Source organism: Vigna angularis, chromosome 1 (genome assembly GCF_016808095.1).
Source record: "Vigna angularis cultivar LongXiaoDou No.4 chromosome 1, ASM1680809v1, whole genome shotgun sequence".
NCBI lineage: Eukaryota > Viridiplantae > Streptophyta > Magnoliopsida > Fabales > Fabaceae > Vigna > Vigna angularis.
In genome coordinates this window covers 63,501,997-63,524,763 of record NC_068970.1, presented here as the reverse complement: position 1 = coordinate 63,524,763, position 22,767 = coordinate 63,501,997, and the positions used below count along the sequence as shown (strand labels likewise).

The following is a 22,767-nucleotide window of genomic DNA, read 5'->3' as shown; positions in this document are numbered from 1 at the left end:
TGATATCTAGGATATCAATAAAAAATTTAATAAATAATGGGCATATTTACATAGAATTAGGATATTTTCTATCGTGTTGTACCAAAAACTTGTCAAATTAGTTTTTCAGTGCATAACTATTATCACAACGTTATAATAAATTATATATTTTTCTAAATGGTTCTTAACTACTATTTCTTAGTAAGTAACAAAATATATTATATTGATAATTTGTTAAACATAATTATTATTTCATTTTTCTAAATCACGATTAATGTATACAAATAACCAAGTTTACTATAAATTAATAAAAAAATTTACAGCATGTGAACTTGATTATGCAATAATTTTTTATTTAAATATATATAATATAGCATAAAATTGGCTTCCGAGTTGGTTTGGTCTCTAAAATTAGCTTTGAGACAAAATCTTGAGGGATAGTGATATGCTATCCTCTTCTCTGGAGGATGTAAATTATCCTCTTTGTACATTCAATAAGAAAATTGCACTTTTTATACTGTGTTAAAAATGATATATTTTATTTAGAAATATATTAAATTTGATTATAGACATTTTATAATTTTCAGACTATAACCGGAAGAGTTATAAAGTTTTGCGGTTTTATTTTCAACAAAATAAATAAAAATATAAACTACAATAATATATTTTTATTTGACAAATTAAAAATGTATTTTTAATCTTATTAATACTTTTGAAATGTACGCTTGCTGAGAATAAGTATGTACAAACTCAATTGAAGAAAAAGGTCACGTGAAAGAAAAATAATAATAAAGATTGACTAAGAAGAAAATAGTTACGGATGTAGATAAGTAAAAATAAGGTTTAATAGGTTCGGAGGTCCCTATATTTGTGGGTTCGTTTCAATTGGGTCCTCCAATTTTGAAAGTGATCAATTTGGTCCCTAATTTAACAAAATTGAGTCAATAATACCCTTTCCGTTAAATGCAATGGACTTCATTAACTTTTTAAACATGTGGTATGTTGAAGCATCCTTCAAATAAAACTGTGCCACCTGCAAATAAAAGGATGCCTCAACATGCCACATGTTTAAAAAGTTAACGTCGTCCATTATATTTAACGGAAAGGGTATTATTGACTCAATTTTGTTAAATTAGGGACCAAATTGATCACTTTCAAAATTGGAGGACCCAATTGAAACGAACCCACAAATATAAGGACCTCTGAACCTATTAAACCTAAAAATAAATAAAAAATGTGACATCATCATTAATTTATCTCTATCTTGAGGGTTTCCAAGGAGGGGCTTTTACCTTTAGATCAATGCACTTTTTAAATTATTCTCTCTTTCTCTCTTTCTCTCAAAAACCACTTTTATGCTTACCATGCTCTGGTTTTCTTTTTAGTATTGAGTATGACTATTGTTTTTTTATTTTTAAGGCTTTTTCATCCCTCTTATCCATCATAAGGGAAGGATGAATGAAGAATTTTCACTTTTATAAATTTTTTTCTAACTATATTTATTTTATAAATTAATAATTGTTTCTTCTATATTTATGGACTGATTTAACAATAATTTAAACACCTTTATACTTAAATTAATTTTAAAAATAATGAAAATTGTATTGTATGTGGTATGGTCATATATTCACATGATGAACTGTATGGTCATATTTACGTCAAAGACCAACGGTTACTCTGACAAAAGATTAATATCACTAATTGTCATTTTAAAGCAAAACAAGATTAGCAACTATTAGGTTGAAATTAGACTCTAGCTAATGTGTAGCTCAGAAAAATTATAAATAATACATGTTTAAAATAAAAAGATGGGTGATTCTCATTTATTGTGTATTAATTTTTGTAACGGTCAACAATGACTTTAGTATCAAAGTATCTTTTGTATTTAGTCTTCCAGTACCATCGAACATAATAAAATTAACAATAACCCTTACAAAGAGTTGAACGAACGAAGTTTGAAAAATTGTGAACCTTTACCATAAATCAAAACAAAAACTTTGAACACAAGTTTGAAAATCTTTTTAAAATTCATGAACTTGTTGTCTCAAACTTGTAAGCATCATAACTAAATTAAGTATTCATAACTTACTATTTGGTATTAAAAGATGTCTAAGTTTTCTAATTAAAATTTATATATATTTTTTTAAAGTTTTGCAATCTAAAAGTGTGTAGACAAAGTAAACTACGATCTAACATAAAAAGTTGTCATGTTTTCTAAATTAAAATTTATAAAATCTATTTTTTTAAGATTTGCAATCTAAAAATGTGTAGACAAAGTTAGTCTTTGTTCTCGTCATATATGTTTCTATCTTACCTCTATTTTGTTTCGTTTATAGATGATAAATGATATATGTTTTTATCTTAACTCCATTTTGCTCCGTTCGTAGTATCGTTTACGTTTTGTATCATTTGTGTTTTTACATCATTTATACTTTACATTCTTTATAAATTAAGAATGGTTTATACGCACAGTGTATAGTATGTTTTATTAGTATTTTGTTTTGACTGTACTTTTTGTACACTTTATTTTGTTTGTATTATATTTTATGTTTCGGTAGATATTTTTGGGACCGAGAGACTAACCTGCTGACGCGTCTGGGCCGCTCGCTCGCTTCCAAACTCCTACTGTTGGCCGATCGGTGTTGGCGCAAACCGATCGGTTTCCTTCTTGACGAGGGTGGATGTACCTGCAAAAGATACTCTGACGCTCAAGTTAGGCGTGTGATTTGAAAAGCCTCGGCTCTTGTTTGAATATTTAGTGAATGATTATCACTATTGAGTATTTGAGAATAGCCTAGAGTGAATAATGCGTAAGTGGAACGTACCTGGCTTTCGGCACTGGCTTTGTATTTGTAATTTATCTTATGGATCCTAAGCTGATGTAAGCCCAATAAAATATAAACAGAATAAAATATAAACAGATTACCTGAATATCCGGTTGCTTGTTTGTAACCACTCGGTTAATAACAAACCAATGTTTCTTAATAACTTTTTCTCTTTTTTCTATTTATTACAAATGATAGTTAAATTAGTTAGTGGTCAGTGTGTTTAAAAACGAGAGAAGTTACAAGTGACATTAATTATTTCATAACAAAAGTCAAGTGGACTCAGTCATTCTTAAATTATGATGATTAGGCTACTACAATTTTAAGTAAAAAGAATTATACATTAACTATAGTAATATTTTTTAACTTAAAAGTAAGTATTGAATTCAATAAAATAAAAATATAAAATATGAACACTCAACAAGAATGCTCTTGAGTATATATTTTAAAAAAATAAGAGAAAAAAAGATAAAATTGTAATGAAGTGTGATGACATGTTACCAATAAACAAGGTTACAACAAGGTAACTTAAAAAAAAATAGTGAGAAACTATTACCAAATATCTTAAGAGTAACCACCAGCAAAAATCTTAATTAAGAATAAGCTAGTGAGTAAGACCACTAATTGAAATAGCACTTAGAGTATTTATCTATTCAAGCTTATTTACTAAACAACTATCAACCATTTCATAGTTAGTGTATGAGTATGTCTCATATTTAAAAGTATTAAAGTATTATATGACTGAATATATCCAAAAGATGAAACTAATACTAGTTTAAGAGAGACATCCGAACACAATACTTTTTAAAAGATGTTGGAGTATTTTTTTTCTTTTATTTTTCTTCATTAATACATGTGATATATACTTCTTAAAAACGACATTGATCATGACAACTATGTTCGTCCATATTGATTAATGCTTCTATAGTAATATTTTGAAGTTTGATTTTAACTTATATGTGCTTTTTCTATAGTAACATTATAATTACATTAGAAAGAACCATATTATGTACTGGTGAATGTTGCCACACTACTTATATAATATATGTGAATCCCATTCGTATGGAGATAACACTGTGTGTTTCAACATCTTAAGCTTAAAAGGCTTGACCCATCTCACCTATAGATATATTTTTCAAGCCTATTCACTATAAAGCAAAAAGAAAAAAAAAAGAGAAAATATGTTATCTATTTTACAGAGTTAAATTAAACAGGAAAATTTAGTTTAAGCATAAAATGTATAACTAATTCAATATAAGTTTCATTTAAATGTTAAACAGTTGTAACTAGTAGTAAAGTTTTAAAAGCATTACATGCATGGTAAAAATTTTAAACGTAAAGTTTTAATATATTTTTTATTTTTATTTTTCATGTAGAGTTGACCACGTCAAAAGTGAACTAAATTTTTTATTGTAATTTTCTATTGAAAAAAGATTTTTTTGACACACGTGTCAGTTTTTTACTGGTTATTATATTCTAAACTAAATTTAAAAATAACATGCTATATCAAAATATTGTTAAATAATTTGTATTAACATATCATATCATTCTTCTTTTATGTGGATTAGTGGTTTAGCTCAATGTAACTCTAATAAAAAACATTTTTTATTAGCCATTATATTATAGCTGTTTAAAAAATTGTTACAAATATTTTTGTTTCTATTAATTTTTTTTAACCGTCACAATTTTTTTTATTATTTTGAATTTAATTATAAATTTATATTCAAATTTATATTAAGTATATCTTTTTTTTCTTCTTTTATTCTCATCCCCATCTTAAAATCACATGTTCTGTCAAAATCGTCTTCACGTTTTTTTGTCCTCTCTGCTTTATTATCTTTATTGTTTCATTTGGAGTTCGATCTTCTTTATTATTCAATTTTTATAGTTGTAAACTTTGATGGTTTATTTTTTTAGATAAAAAAATATTGAATTATGTAATATATGTATTTATATAAAAAAAGTGACGTAAACAAATAAATATAAAAATAACGTACAATAAATAGTAACGTTATTAATAAAAAAAATTATTTTAAATTAACGTTGATGTATAAATAATTACTATATATTGCATAATAAAAATAAAATATTAAACAAAATATTTGATTTTGTCTAATTTCTTCACTCATGCCTATTCTTGATCATGGATTGCTCCAATATTTGAATCTCAACATCTCATTACTTCTATTGTTTTTGAAAACCTAGGTTGCTTCAATAATCTGTTTGCAATTGATTGGAGGTGCAATTCTTGAGGGTGAACTAAGGTAAGTGTATTTCATTCTCCCAGTTATGTAACTTAGGGTTTTGAGCCTGTTTTGATTTTATTCTTTGTTTGAATCGTGCAATTTTGTTTTATGTTCTTTTAGGACTTCAAGTTTACTGTCCCACTCAATTGGCTTAATTATTAAACTTAATTTTATGATTTATTTTCTTAAATTGATTAGTGAATTGAATGCAATCCGATTCATAAACCTTGGGTTATTGGATGGAAAAAGTAATATATGATAATTGTTTTTTTTTTCTTCATAATTTTGGATTGCATGTGTTTTTAATTAAGTTACTGTTTGTACGAGATTGATATAAATGATTATCCTGACAATTAGTTAAGCAAGTTGTTTTCATGTTTATGATATGAAGCATGATGTGATGGTTTTAGAGACCTTTCGAAGCGTAATGTTTATGTTGTTTCTAGCTCAATGCAGCCAATAGTTCTTTCCAGCTCAAAACATATTTTTTAATAGAAAAAACTTTCTGATTAATATACAAATAGAGCCTTGGCATATGACCACTAATATGGTTTGTCTTGCTAAACAGTTAGGTGTCTTGTACCAAGAGCCAATGGAAACATGCTATTAAATAATAAAGACATTCTATTCTAAGAGGTTTGTCACTGTTGAAGAAGAACAACTACTGTTATTTTTTATTTTTCCCATTTAATTATCAAACTGTCATAGTTGACAAGAGAGCTCTTGTTGGAGATGGTTCTTTCTTGAAGCATCATTCGGAAATGTCTTATATAGCTTTATATATACGCAATATGTCATACCTCATTAAGATGCATCCAAAAATTCTAAGTAGTGGGATCCATGTGTTAAAAAGTGAGTGAGCGTCTTAGTTAGTGGAGAACAGGTGGCTGCAAGAGAGTGGCCGTTCGTTTTGGACGACGACAGTATTTAAGGCAAAATTTCAAATGTCGTGTCACTTCTCTGCATGCCTTTCTTTTTCCCCACCCTGCTGAAAACCATTTTCTCCTTCTTCTCTCTAAAATCTCTTCCTTCTCTCTAAGAAAATCTCACCATTTCTTCTTCCGATCACCTCTCAGGCACCGTCTGAACACTCCCGGCGTTGAGGGCGTTCGTTTGAACCGATCAGTTTTGGATTCTGGACTGGTAAGTTCATCTCTCTCAGCCAAGTGGTTTTTCTGTACATACAAACTCAATTTTCGGTTACCTGAGTTCCTTAACCCAATTCTGAACGCCTTCCTGATCTTTCATTTGGTTAGTTTCGTAAATCGTGATCGTAGTCTTCTAAGAGATTGGTGGTGGGCTATTATGTTCAAATTGTGAACATTTGGTCACGCTTAGAGGTAAGGGAAGCTTATATACTTTAATTTAGCTTGTTGTGTTGAATGTTTGTATGCTTGCATGATACGTGTGATTATTTGATGAGTATGAAATATGATTGTATTGCTGATTTGGATGTGTGGACGGACGTATGATATACGTTGTGAACTGAGTTGGGATAGAGTTTAATCTTCGAACCGTAGTATTATGAGCAAAGGTGTTTAGCATGGTCGAGCGTCATTAGCGAGTGTTCGGTTCTTCTTGGGAATGCATGGTCTCACTTGAATTATCATGAGTTAGGGATAGTGTTTAAGAGTCTTTCGGTAATATTATATAGGAATAGATAATCTGTGATCGAGAGTTTGTATTCATCGTTCAGTTTTCGTTGAGCGTCCGTTCATGTTAAGTTCTTCTTTAGACTTCCTAAACAATTTAGTTAATGTGTTATATACTATCTAAAGTCGTAGACGTTATCGTTCTTTTCATTCAGAATAAGTGGTGGCCCAATGGTATATATATATATATATATTCTTTTTCTGTGAGTTTATAAGCAATTGGTCATGGACCAGCGCTCGTCCAATATTGTTCGGTTCCTACAGGGCTCGGTCTTAAACCAAGCGTTGAGTCTTGCTTTCTGTAATATAGTATTACTATGCTTAGAATCAAAGTCTTTATTCAAACTAGCTAGCGTTTGTTAATTCATAGTTTCTCATCAGTATTAGTATTTAGTGTAAATCAGTGTTGGTCTTTAAAAGGTGTTCGGCCTAGAGTCTTAGTACTCGGCCTAGGCTTCGTAGCGTCCGGTTAAACTCTTAGGAGTCTGTTTATTGTAGTAGATGAGTAGCGCTCAGTCTCGTTAATTTCTAAGAAGCGTCATTCCAGTCGTACTTGAGTTATGATAAGAGTGTATGATCTTATTTCCTTTGAATGTATGGATGATTAAGTATGAGGAAAAATTGAGATGTGATGTGTATGAAATAGTTAATTATGAACGAGTATTCAAGGGAGGAATATCTCAGAAAGTGGTTATTGATTGGTAAAGTATGAATGTGGGCAAAGCTTAGCGGGCGTTCATCCTGATATTCCATGATTACTCGTTCTCATGTAGAGAGGAGTAAGTCACGTGTGGGAATGGCAGGAGGTCCTAGTCCATAAGGTTAACTTGGACGGAACGGATCAACCTCGGGTGGCAGCTGTTGAGGGTATCCCGGTTACTACATCACCAGGGTGCACGAACGTCGTAGCTACACAGGATTCATACAGTCCGGACAGTCAGACTCATGTGGTTGTTATTTGCATACATTGATGTATGAATTATGATGTGGTCGTTGTTGGTTCTGTTATGAATGTTGTATGTTGTGATTGAATAAATTAAATTACATAAGCTTACCCTGTTTATCATTTTTGTCTGTGTTGTGCGTCCGATCGTTGTCCTGTTGCAATGATTATCCGCGTAGATGTGAGCAGAAGGAGAAGAGCTGCTTGAAGAAGTATTGGAAGATGCAACGGAAGTGAAGGTCGAACCTTGAGAGCGTTCGGTATGGTGTTAGCTTTACCTTTTGTAAGACCGTTCGGTATAAATTATTTTGTACACTGTTCGGTCTAGTAGTAGCTAGAATAGTGGTTTTAAATTCTCTGTTATTGTGTAAGGCCGTTCGACCATAATCGTATCTCGTTCAGCGTAGAACTGATCTATAGTATTGTTAACATGTGATTATTCTCTATATGATTTTACACTGTATTTTTGAGATGTTACACAATCTCATCAGAGATGAAAACACAAGTAGATTTGTAGTAGCTGCTATTGTTATTGCTTTTGGTGCTCCATCTACTGCAGTAAAGGAAGAGGAAAAGAAGGAAGAACCATGGTTTCAGTCTGATTGACTAAATTATGAATGCTTATTGAGGTTGCTTTCCAAGTTTTTTCCATTTTGATGTTATAATTGATTAAGCTTTCCTTGGTTTTAGGTGTTGTATTAATTTTACCTTATTGATATTATTGTGTAGTTAAAGATTTTGACGGAAGAAAACATATTATATTATTAATATTTAAAATTATTATATAATACAATTAGATTATTGATTTTTTAAATATTGTAAACTTATTAATACTACTATTATTATCTTTTATACTGATTTTAAATAAAACTAATAATTAAAACATTGGTTATAATCTAATAGAACATGGCATTACGAATCATTATTCTAGGAATATAACATCTAAAAATAGGATCCATTAAGATATAGTTTTTAGACCTGGTTTATAAAGTGAAAACCTACTCCCTATCATTACCCATCAACCAACCCAGTGAAAGAATATTAGATTAAATGTAAAATATTAATTAAAACTTATATATATATTGGACATGTTGTAAGAATTTTGTACCCTTCATTACTTTATTTATCACTATTTTGAAGATGAAGAGATTCTTTTCTAGAATATTATTTTAAATAATGTTGATCAATAACTGATACTCAATAATTAATATAATTAAAATTTATTTCAGCTAATAAATAATAATTTATATAAATGGAGTGAATAACATGATTTGCAATCTCACATAGTTTATTAAACCACTATAATCATTTCCATAATTCATTATTAAAACTACTAAGTCTTATACACTTATGTAAGAAATGATTATTTCAAACTTTGTGTAAGCCAAAATTTTTATAATACAATACAATTTCGATATACAAAATAAGTATTTTTTAAAATTATTACAATACTAGCTACATTCTTAAGTTAATATATCAATATCACAGTACTAATACAAAAATCTTTAAATTTTATTGCCAATTTCAATATAATTATATTCATGTAAATACATCAACATTTATAAACAAAATATACAAATACAAATAATATACTTGTGTTTCCCCTTTCACTTATTCTCTTGAATTCTTTGTTGTTTTTTGTTCTTGTAACATCCCGATTACATAATAACAATTATTACATAATCAAGACGTCAACATTCAAATATAGAGAACAGTCGGAGTATGACGTGTAATAAAATGTAAAATTACAGTCATCCAGAAATAAAAGAAAACGGAAATTCAAACTTAGATAGCTTAAAGAGTCGAACACTACACGTGTTCAGATGGGCAACTCCTAAGAAGACTACTCCGCAACCTTAGTATCCTCCAGCTCTTGCTCCAAAGGAATCTCCGCGACAACATCTGCTCCCATCCAAGTGGATGATCATCGCCAAAGACACATACCCAAACAGCACACAACACAAACAATGCAAGGGTGAGCTAGATATAAAAGCATGTTAGAAGTACAACACAGTTACTTCATGTCATCATATACAGGAACAATTACAACATACTCATAAAACCACATCTCATAACCTCATACAACTCATCCTTACACCTACATAGTTCAGCTGGCACACCCCAACACTATGCAGAGTAAGTCACAACTCATATTTACGCTCGCATAGTTCAGCTGGCACTCTCCAACACTATGCAAGGTAAATTCCCAACACACGACTCATCCGGATTTGTATAACTGTCGAACTATCAGTCGTCTTTGCACTTGCATAGTTCAGCTGGTCTTTCTCCAACACTAGCAAGGTAAATCCCCCAATCTGTCTATGTCTAAATTCAAAGACTATAGACGAGGACCTCCCTCTACTCTCACCACTTACATTGTTCTCCTCTACTTGAGTATCAACAATGCTTTGAGTGTAGGGATAGACAGACCAAAATACAAAGTTCACTACAGTTATACAGAACAACCACAACGCCCCTCATAACACTTTCGTCCATCTCTCCCCGAGATGTCCAAATCATACTCCAATTCATTGTCCACATTCACAATTATATTTTCACAATAAATTAACATATCTCATATATTCACATACTTTCACGTAAATTTCATCACAGCATATATTCCAAACATTATTACACATAATTCAATTCAAGAGCAAATAATTTAAAACTCAACATATTTGGAAATACTATTTGGACGAGCACTATTCACTGGACACTATTTGGACGAACGCTCACTCACTGTTTGGACGAACGCTCCACATGCAATTCAAGGACGAACGCTCAACTATTCGGACGAACGCCAACTATTCGGACGAACGCTCACTCACTGTTTGGACGAACGCTCAACTTGCAACTCAAGGACGAACGCTCACTCTTTATTTGGACGAACGTGGACGAACGCTAGCGGACGAACGTGGACGACCGTGGACGAACGCTCGCGGACGAACACTCCAAGACGAACGTGGACGAACGCTCGCGGACGAACACTCCAGGGCGAACGCTCGCTCACAAGTTGAAGTGAAGGACGAACGCTCACAGAAACTTAAGGCCGAACGCTCAACTATTCGGACGAACGCTTAACTATTAGGACGAACGCCAACTATTCGGACGAACCCCAATTATTCGGACGAACGCTCAACAACTTAAGGACGAACGCTCACTATTTGGACGAACGTCCAACTTGGCTCGGACGAACGCGCTCCGCAGCATCTCGCGCTCGGGCGCTACATGCTGGGCGCGGCATTTCCAGTGCCAGTGGCGCCTGGGCGCGACAGGGGCGCCCGGGCGAGAATTCTGCAGAATGCAGAATTCTGCAGATTTGAGGCCAGAACCTCGTTTTACCATTTTCAACCCTTTTTAATTAACTTCTAACACCCTTAATTCATGTTTTATACTAGATTGAACTTACCTAATTGATTATAAACGTTCCTTATTCAATTCTTAAGGGATTCATACTCAAATTCAACCATAGAACACCAATTTTCACAACTTAGATACTCAAACTCCAATTCTAACACTTTACACCTATTTTGATCAATTTGATGGCTCTAACAAGTCACAATACAGTGGGTGAAACTGTTCCAAATGCTCAATAACACTCTAGACCCCAAGTACTCAAAATCACTACCTCACTTCCTCTCCAAAAGACTAAAAAGCTATGAAATTCCAATTTCCTTCAATTCCAAAACATACAAGATTTCATACATGAATCAACACCTCAATTTCAGTCCAACCATACATACAACCACAATTTTCCAGCATCCTACTCATGCAACCACTATCAACATCCAAAAAAAATCCAACTCCCCTTACCTCTTGAAGACCTCCTAGCAATTCTTGAATTCAGTAAAGCTCTGGACGATCTCTGCCTCACCTCTGGATGTAGCACCCAACACTTCACTTGAATCTACCTTCCTCAAGCTTGCAGCTGCAACGCCGGACGACCTCTGCCTCACTTCTCCCAAATCTGCAGCAAACTTACTCTCTTCCAGATTTTTCCAGCAACTCTCCCCCTCTGCAGAACTCCCCAAAAACCCCTTTGAATCCGTGGCTTTTACCTTTAAGAAGGAAGAAATGGTGCTCTTGGACGGTGCAGAATGAAAGAAAGGGGCCTCTGAGTGCTGCTCCCCATTTGCAAATAAAATAAAAATCCACTTCTGATATTGGGGCGGCTGGTGCTTCCAAGCATGATGAATGCCACCCCCCACTGAGAACGTGCAGTCCTCACACCTCCCCCACCACTTTTTATTTTAAAAGCACGGTCCTTACATTCTCCCCAACAACAAAAATTTTCGTCCTCGAAAATTAGGCTTTACCAGAACAAGTAGAGGTAGGTTTCTCTCATCTCACCTCCAACTTCCAGGTAGAGTCGATTGTTCTACCATCCCAGATGACCTTGACTCACTTGACAGTTCGTCCTTAATTCTTACTGGTTGCACTTGAACTGACAAATCTCCTCTTAACGTCAAGCATTGTCCTAAGGTGATCTTCATGCTTACGTGAAGGAGGTAAACCAGAAACTTCTTCACGAAACTTACTGTAAGGTTTTACACTCCAACTCTCCCGTTCCGCATGCTTCGAAACTTGAGTCGCTTACACCGGTGATAACACTAAGAAGTAACTAACACCTTCCAGAGGTCTTGCTTCACGACGCCGATCTGCAAAGACATCTTTGTCTTAATCCGGAAACGACAGCTCCTTATCATCACAGTTGATAAGGATGCGCTTGATGGATAGCCAATCCATTCTCGAAATACTTCTAATCCTTGCAAAGGTAAACGGGTGAAGTCTACCTTGAACTGAAGTCTATCTACAACAATCGGATAACGTACACACACAAAAGACGTCCCAAACAATCCTGATGTTGGTGTGGACACCAACACATCCATGCCTAACTCTTCTACACACATCCCCAACTTTCAACAACTGCCTTCGATACGAAGGAGTGTGTTGTCACCCAATCGAAAAGAAACAACAAAAGGCACACCAAGAAATAAACAACTAAAGATGAGAACATTACCTGAGCTGACTGCCTCTGATCCCACCAAGGCGTAGACTCTGCCTACTGTCGGAGGTCTGCTACCTCCCCTGGGTGGAGGCAAACCAGTCCTCTGTGCCTGAGAACTTGGTACTACTGTAGAAGTACATTCTACAGCAAAATGCCCCTCTTTGCCGCACTTGAAACACTTCTTTGCTCCCCTTCCCATAGGGCAGTTGTTCCGATAATGAGGTCCTCCACAGGTATAACATCTCACGATGCCGGATGGGCTGGCTGGTCCTGCCTGCACTGATGGGTGATAGGATGAACCCCTAGACTCATGAGAAAATGATGGTCTAGCATAAGGGGTCTTCTTAATGCTGACTTCATTACGAGTTGCAGATGGTCCCCCATTCCTAGTAGGTCGACTCTGCTGTCTCTCAGATTCATTCTTTGTCTTCTCCATATCCCTAGCCATTTCCACAAGAGCTGGAAACTCTCTCAGACGGTGACCTCTCACCAAGAGCTTGATGTCACCGCGCAACCCGTTTTCGAACTTGCGGCATTGCCACTCTTCATCCACTTTCATGGTGTTAAATCTAAGAAGATGTTTAAAGCGGTCAGTATACTCAGATACCGACATATTTCCCTGCACTAGCTCCAAAAACTCCACTTCCTTAGCATATCTAAGTGTGTCAGGGAAATATTCCTTATAGAACTTCTTCTTAAATAAGTCCCATGTGATAGGGGTTCCAGTTCCCTCTAAGATCATCCGTGCACTACTCCACCAGTGGCTTGCCCCTCCAGTCAATAGATACTCAGTATAGGACAACCTGTTTTCATCAGGACACCTCTTGGCGTTGTAGACTCTCTCCATATCACGAAGCCACTGATCGGCTTTATCTGGTGAGCACTTGCCATCAAACTTGGCGGGATGATGCTGCAAGAAATTTTCCAAACTCCATTCTTGAGTTGGAGCAGCCGAAGAAGAAGGACCGGTGGGAATCCTGCCACTAGTCATCACATCCAAGAACTGCCTTTGGGTGGTATCGGCCGACGCTCTGGCATTCTCAGCAGACACTCTCGCAGCTTCCAGATTCTGCAAGGCTATGGTATTCTGCTGAATTAGTGTAACATTTTGTTGTTGCAACGCCTGAAGCACAGCATTCAACATCTGATTAGAGTCAGACGGATCGACATCGGAGGGAGGAGGAGATCTAGATGCCATCTTCTGTTCAGAAAGAAAGACTATCAGTCCAACTTAACCAACACAACTCCCAACACGAAACCAGAGTACACAAACATAAACGAAACACACCCACAACCTACAGGTTTCTAAGGAAGAACTGCTCTGATACCATTAATGTAACATCCCGATTACATAATAACAATTATTACATAATCAAGACGTCAACATTCAAATATAGAGAACAGTCGGAGTATGACGTGTAATAAAATGTAAAATTACAGTCATCCAGAAATAAAAGAAAACGGAAATTCAAACTTAGATAGCTTAAAGAGTCGAACACTACACGTGTTCAGATGGGCAACTCCTAAGAAGACTACTCCGCAACCTTAGTATCCTCCAGCTCTTGCTCCAAAGGAATCTCCGCGACAACATCTGCTCCCATCCAAGTGGATGATCATCGCCAAAGACACATACCCAAACAGCACACAACACAAACAATGCAAGGGTGAGCTAGATATAAAAGCATGTTAGAAGTACAACACAGTTACTTCATGTCATCATATACAGGAACAATTACAACATACTCATAAAACCACATCTCATAACCTCATACAACTCATCCTTACACCTACATAGTTCAGCTGGCACACCCCAACACTATGCAGAGTAAGTCACAACTCATATTTACGCTCGCATAGTTCAGCTGGCACTCTCCAACACTATGCAAGGTAAATTCCCAACACACGACTCATCCGGATTTGTATAACTGTCGAACTATCAGTCGTCTTTGCACTTGCATAGTTCAGCTGGTCTTTCTCCAACACTAGCAAGGTAAATCCCCCAATCTGTCTATGTCTAAATTCAAAGACTATAGACGAGGACCTCCCTCTACTCTCACCACTTACATTGTTCTCCTCTACTTGAGTATCAACAATGCTTTGAGTGTAGGGATAGACAGACCAAAATACAAAGTTCACTACAGTTATACAGAACAACCACAACGCCCCTCATAACACTTTCGTCCATCTCTCCCCGAGATGTCCAAATCATACTCCAATTCATTGTCCACATTCACAATTATATTTTCACAATAAATTAACATATCTCATATATTCACATACTTTCACGTAAATTTCATCACAGCATATATTCCAAACATTATTACACATAATTCAATTCAAGAGCAAATAATTTAAAACTCAACATATTTGGAAATACTATTTGGACGAGCACTATTCACTGGACACTATTTGGACGAACGCTCACTCACTGTTTGGACGAACGCTCCACATGCAATTCAAGGACGAACGCTCAACTATTCGGACGAACGCCAACTATTCGGACGAACGCTCACTCACTGTTTGGACGAACGCTCAACTTGCAACTCAAGGACGAACGCTCACTCTTTATTTGGACGAACGTGGACGAACGCTAGCGGACGAACGTGGACGACCGTGGACGAACGCTCGCGGACGAACACTCCAAGACGAACGTGGACGAACGCTCGCGGACGAACACTCCAAGACGAACGTGGACGAACGCTCGCGGACGAACACTCCAGGGCGAACGCTCGCTCACAAGTTGAAGTGAAGGACGAACGCTCACAGAAACTTAAGGCCGAACGCTCAACTATTCGGACGAACGCTTAACTATTAGGACGAACGCCAACTATTCGGACGAACCCCAATTATTCGGACGAACGCTCAACAACTTAAGGACGAACGCTCACTATTTGGACGAACGTCCAACTTGGCTCGGACGAACGCGCTCCGCAGCATCTCGCGCTCGGGCGCTACATGCTGGGCGCGGCATTTCCAGTGCCAGTGGCGCCTGGGCGCGACAGGGGCGCCCGGGCGAGAATTCTGCAGAATGCAGAATTCTGCAGATTTGAGGCCAGAACCTCGTTTTACCATTTTCAACCCTTTTTAATTAACTTCTAACACCCTTAATTCATGTTTTATACTAGATTGAACTTACCTAATTGATTATAAACGTTCCTTATTCAATTCTTAAGGGATTCATACTCAAATTCAACCATAGAACACCAATTTTCACAACTTAGATACTCAAACTCCAATTCTAACACTTTACACCTATTTTGATCAATTTGATGGCTCTAACAAGTCACAATACAGTGGGTGAAACTGTTCCAAATGCTCAATAACACTCTAGACCCCAAGTACTCAAAATCACTACCTCACTTCCTCTCCAAAAGACTAAAAAGCTATGAAATTCCAATTTCCTTCAATTCCAAAACATACAAGATTTCATACATGAATCAACACCTCAATTTCAGTCCAACCATACATACAACCACAATTTTCCAGCATCCTACTCATGCAACCACTATCAACATCCAAAAAAAATCCAACTCCCCTTACCTCTTGAAGACCTCCTAGCAATTCTTGAATTCAGTAAAGCTCTGGACGATCTCTGCCTCACCTCTGGATGTAGCACCCAACACTTCACTTGAATCTACCTTCCTCAAGCTTGCAGCTGCAACGCCGGACGACCTCTGCCTCACTTCTCCCAAATCTGCAGCAAACTTACTCTCTTCCAGATTTTTCCAGCAACTCTCCCCCTCTGCAGAACTCCCCAAAAACCCCTTTGAATCCGTGGCTTTTACCTTTAAGAAGGAAGAAATGGTGCTCTTGGACGGTGCAGAATGAAAGAAAGGGGCCTCTGAGTGCTGCTCCCCATTTGCAAATAAAATAAAAATCCACTTCTGATATTGGGGCGGCTGGTGCTTCCAAGCATGATGAATGCCACCCCCCACTGAGAACGTGCAGTCCTCACACCTCCCCCACCACTTTTTATTTTAAAAGCACGGTCCTTACAGTTCTCACTGATTGTTGTGCTTAATTTGTCTTATCCACAACCATTTAAGAAAATCTTTGTTTGAAACTTTTAAAGATCTTTTATTATTATTATTCTTGTTATTAATATTATTAAATATTATTATTATTGTTATTATAATGGTAATTGACTAATTATACCAATTGAGCTAAAAAACAATCTGAGAAGTGCAGGATATGTTTGGTGTGGGATATATAGTGATGATAGGGGACCACAGTTAATTATACTATTATACTACTTCATATTTAATGGCGCTTAATGTTTGAAATTCAAATAGTAGAAAACGAAAGCTGCTGGCATCTCCTAGTAATACACAATAACACAAATTAAAATAATAACCAAGTCCTACCTTACCATAGCCTTTTCCATAACACTTTAAGAATCTTTACCTAAACTTCCTTTCTGTAATATAAAACTACCTTTCTTTTATGAAAAAACAACTTTATTTCATACGTTTATACACACACGTGACTGTTAAACTTAACATTGATGACAAAATTAGAATAATTCACAGCAGATTAAAAAGTTCTTAAAATCTGGATTGATTAATTTGATTTTACTGTGCTAGCTGAGGAGACACCTTCAGAAATTGCTTATAGAATTCATATATAACAGAAGGAAGTGGTAGAAGAGCTCTTTCTAACTGAGCATTAACCAGTAAAACCTAGTACCTATATTTATAGCATTCAACTGATATATTGAACCAGTTAGTTCTTGAAGAATGAGTCTACACCAAATGATTTGAATCAAAAATGCAGTTTCCATTTGCGACATATCTGCATATTTCCATAGCTGTAACCAGTAAGTACATTAACCCTAAACCAAGAAAGTGGGTTCAATAAAATATTTACTACAGAGTAGAAACCAATCATGTATGTTTTCGCGGTTGGATTTTGACCCTTCTTCTTTTCAATAATTATTTTTTATTGGATTTTGAAAATGAGTGTAAGGCGGTGGGGGCTCTCCTAGTGTATATTTTTGTTTATATTTCTCAGTTCTCTGAATTTAGAAAGCTTCAAAACTTGATAGTGGAGAGAGAAAGATAAAGAAAGAGAATATTGGGAATTTGATTTTCGATATGTGAGATATGGGAGTGGAAGACAAAGGTAGTATTGTCATCTTTTCGATGTTCCCTTCTTGATGGATCTTATTAACCATTTTTGTCAACATGTTCGCGTCTTTCTCCACTCGTCCGGTAGTTATAAGACAACTTTGAGGTTTCAACTCTTTGCCACATCAACAACTTCTCTCTTTCCCACTCACAAATTATTACTCCCTAATTCCAATTTCCTAGAATCTGTCTAATACATCAGACTTGCTGGGATTATTATATACCAAATGCTTATTTCGAACACACATTTACATAATTTCTTTACATTCTAGATAGAACAAACACAGAAGTATTTTATGTTGTTTTAGGTTAAATGTGATTTTTCACTTCAGAAGCAATTTTACAAACACCTTACGGGTTAAAAAGTATCGTTACAGTTTCACCCAACCTTCACATATGATAGGTAAGTGTGTGCTAATGCAACTAATAAATTCAAAACACAAAAAAGAAATCAATTGTCATTATTAGTTTTTTACTGTCAACTATCTCTAAGTGTACGTTAAAACCTGGTAAAAAATCATGAATCCAAACATGACAGTTTGAAATTATTAAATGATTTCTGTAATTAGGAAGGAAGCATGGTGAAATACGCTAAACATTTAGCACTAAAAATGTGTTTGGAATGATGGGGTGAAGGACTTTTGTGTGTGTGTGTGTGTGTGAGATATGAAGAGCATCTGAAAGTCTTGGAAGGTTCCAAATACATAAGGACAGTGGAAACGAGAAGGTGTTACGCTTTACTAGTCGAAAAGCCCCACCAAGGGGTAACAGACAATATGGGATAGTTACAGTCAGCTTTTGAAATTCACATGAAGTTAATGACAAGGAGATACCATTACGATTACATGGATTTCTTGCCACACTATTCCTCTGCTTATGATGATTATATAAAGGGTCTGAACCCCATTTTTTGTTAGCTTATGGCTTGTCAATGAAAGCATGGGGAGGTGTTGTAGTTTGACATTTGGATCATGACGTATGGTCCTCACGTAGTTTTCTTCCTTTTTTTCTTTCTTCTTTTTATACAATTTCTTGAACTTGTCCTTTATATTGACTTAAATACCAGATGTAGCAGTTAGATTGGTGCAAGCATAGGATATTTGTACAGGAGATTAGGTTGGAATTTCAAATCCTTAACGTTAAGTTTGCATCAAACAGGGCATTCTTGCAGAGTCAGACAATAGCATTGGACACAGATAATACCGAGAGAAAAGTCACCGGAAAGTGTTTAAAGTTTTGAATTGAAGCAATGGGAAAGAGAAGCAAAAGGCAAAACATGTGCATTTGGAGTAATTGCATAGAGAGAGCTAGTACGGTGTTTGGCCTATGACAAAGATTAAACCCCTAAGTTTTGTGGGTACGTGTGGTGTGATGTGAGATCAGAGTACCCCATTTTATGAACGATTCACCACCCGTGACTCACTCACTCTACGCTTTAACTTCTCTCTTTCTCTAAAATATATATTATACACTCATCTCATAACTTACAAATGCTTCAATCTGCAGAGGTTCACTTTGTACAATCAACATTACTTGCACCGGTCAGATATTGGAATTGACCATTTAAATGACATGCATTCATTTTATTTCATTTTACTATTACATATAATTGTATTTCACTTCGTACAATCCATTACTTGCACGTTTCAAATATGACTAAATATTTTTATTTATTATTTTATTAATATTATATATATTTTTTAATAATATGTTTTTGTATGTACTTGAAAAAGATAATAAATAACTAATCTTTAATTTTTTCTTTTAATTGTTATACTTGCATCAAATAATTGTTTAGCTAAGATATTGAACTTTGAAATTAAAAAACTATAAAGAATTTTTTGTATAATTTATATGGATAAATCCTCGAGGACAAAACCTACAGTTATGCTGGGTGCACCATCCATATTATTAAGTCGCAAGTCTTACGTAGATGAACCCGTCCTAACTTATGTTTGCTGAAATGAATATCATAATATCGATGTTACCAATTTATATTAGACTATGTTGTGGGTGGTCAAATATTAGAGCAATTATGTACTATTTTTATGTATATAAAAATTCTTTTTTTAAGTATTTTTTTTTTTAAAATCGTTTCTAAAGAAGATTGGCTATTTAAAAATATCCATGAAATCTTCCCAATATTTTGACCTTATAAAGTTTTTGTCATCTAAACTTTTTTGGTTCAATGATTTTTTTTTTACTATTACCCATCAAGCCCTGTAGGCTGGTCAAACTTCCATGTCTACTAACACTCATGGCGATTATTCGTTCCTTCTATCTAGCATTGTAGGGGATGTACATGTACTCAATCAATAGCCTCCTTCAACAAATTTAACAAAATTTTAGACAAATTTAGTTTCCTTAAATTTTGGACAGTCACATTTTCTGTTATAAAATAAGACTAAGAATTTTATTGGCGTGGTAAACAAAACCTGCACAAATAAATATCTAACACTCTTGTGCCAGTATTGAAGTTTTTGTACCTAAAACAAATAACTTGTTCAATCTTAAATAAAAAAAAAATATCATTAAATACCGTATATTTTTATGGTACGAATAATATAACTTTATGATAAAAGCTACTAGCTATTGTGTAGCTTAGGAAGCAATAAGGACAAATTGGTAAATGTGGCTTCCCTCCAAGCCTCTTACTGTCGCAATAATTTGACTACTATTAAGCAAATTTTGGCAAACAATTCTAAGGTAGTTATAAGTGATGGTGTTTAGAATTTGTTTAAATAAATTCTGAAATGTGACGTTACATATATATACATATTATTATGCAACTACAACAGAGGATAAAGTAAACAAGCTAACACGACAGATACCTGAATTTACCAACAACCTCTCCTCTAAGCAACACCCATCTCCGTCTCCTTTACTTTGTTCCTGTCAGTATTAGTATCCTCAAAAAGAGTTTCCATTTCTTCTAACGTTTTTCCCTTGGTCTCCGGCATAAACACATAAAAGAAACCCGTAGCCAACACCATAATCCCCGCCAGCACAAAAAACGTCCCTCCAAACGTTATTTTCCCCGAAATAGACAAGAAAGTCATGGACACCACCCCACTCACCAACCGGTTCACCGAAATCGCAAGGCTCGACCCTTGGGCCCTGAGCCTGGAAGGAAATATCTCTGACGAGTACACCCAAGTGATGGGCCCAAGCCCAATAGAGAAAAAAGAAACATCAGCGCACACCGCCACAATGCTGACCACAACGGCCCAAAGAGGCTTCGAACTGGAGTGTTGGAGAATTGTGGAGCCCAGGCCCAACGCGGACAGCGACACAGCCATCCCAGTGGTGCCCAACAGCAAAAGAGGCCTCCTTCCAAACTTGTCCAAGTAGAAGGCGGAAAGCAAAACGAAGGAACTCTTAGCAATTCCCATGATGACGTTAACCCCAAAAAGCTGCTTCTTGCTATGAATCCCCGCAGCTTTGAATACCTCCGGGCAGTAGTATATAACGGCGTCGTTTCCGGAGGCCTGCATGAAAAAGTTAATCCCTATGGCAGTAACCAGCATCCGCCTGATGGGCCGAGTGGGCCGTAATAAAAGGTCTTTCCAAACGCCCTGGCCACGCCAATTTTCGGGGCCTGGTTCTGCAGCTTTGGTTATCTGGTGAAGCTTCAATTCCGCTTCCTCGGGAGTAGTTGAGATTCTGAGAAGAACGCGTTTGGCGTGGGGGATTCTTCCTTTCATAACAAGCCATCGAGGGGATTCGGGCATGACCATGACGCCTAAAGCGATTGCGATTGCGGGCAGAGCTGCGAGGCCGAGCATGAGTCTCCATGAAATGTGTTCAGGGAGGGAAGAGAGGAAGTAGTTTACGATGTAGCCGAGGAGGATCCCTAGGGTGATGAACACTTCGGGGAGAGAGGTGAGGAAGCCACGTGTCATTTCCGGAGAGAGCTCGGCGGTGTAGAGAGGGGCAATCATGAGGGCGTAACCCACGCCGATGCCTGCCACCATTCGACCGCATAAGATGAATGCGAAGGAAGGTCCCAGGCCCATCAAGATTGCGCCCACCAGGAACGTGAATGAGGCTAAGACGATTGTGTAGCGTCTTCCGATGTAATCCGAGGTTTTTCCCGAGGCAAGTGATCCGATTAGAGAAAAGACGTTGAGTGTGCCCACCAGCACTTCCTCTTGCACCGCCGATATTTTTAGGTTTTCTCTTATCAGCAAGGCGGCGCCACTCATAACCCCAATATCTGCGTATATTCAATCAGAGGTTCTGATGAGTAAAATAAATGAGGGAAAAAAGAGATTGAGCGATTGAGTGACCCACCGTAGCCGAGGAGAACGGAGGTGGCGGAAGCGAGAAGGGCGGAGAGAAGTGTGTAAGTGTTGAGGCGAGTGGGCGAGGTTTGTTTGGCGTCGCCGTTCTCCATTACTTGTCTGTTAGTGAGAATGAGAGCAGAAACAGCATGAACACGGGCAAGAGAAAGACGAGCAGATAAAAACCAAGACCACATATACTATCCTCCAAATCACCCTCTTTTCCACTCCAAAACATATCTAATCAATCACTTTCCGTCTTTTTCTTTTAAATCACACCAAGTTAACACAGTTATTAATGCACACACAATCGCTTTCATATAACATACACATAATATTTTAATTTCCTCTGTCTTGTTTTTATATCATAAATATATATTGTTTGTGTATAATATTTTAAAAAATTAATATTATTAAATAAAATTAAGTTGTTTGGAATTTATTTATATTTCAACTTATCTTTTTTTACATCTGAAATATATTCTAAAGTTTTATTTAACAATTTAACACTATTTTTTTTTCTGCATTACGTAAAAAAAACAGCCTTGTATTGTTGTTAGGTATTTTTCAAATTTGTTTGTTAGTCTTAATATCTAGCTAGTACTTAGACATACATAGTCATTATTAGATTGAATGCGCCATTAAATATACTTAATACAAAGGAGTCTATAATTCACTAATACTAATACATGCTAATCCAAAAAG

At 35.9% G+C, this 22,767-nt stretch overlaps 1 protein-coding gene across 1 annotated transcript; it reads right to left on the bottom strand.

The window, feature by feature from the left end:
- Window positions 1-20,348: 20,348 nt before the first annotated feature.
- LOC108346951 (polyol transporter 5) lies at window positions 20,349-22,251 on the bottom strand. Its single transcript, XM_017586026.2, has 2 exons — window positions 22,073-22,251; window positions 20,349-21,995 (listed from the first exon to the last, which is right to left on the bottom strand). The coding sequence occupies exons 1-2, from the start codon at window positions 22,173-22,175 to the stop codon at window positions 20,635-20,637; spliced, it is 1,464 nt and encodes a 487-aa protein (XP_017441515.2). The 5' UTR covers window positions 22,176-22,251; the 3' UTR covers window positions 20,349-20,634.
- Window positions 22,252-22,767: the final 516 nt, after the last annotated feature.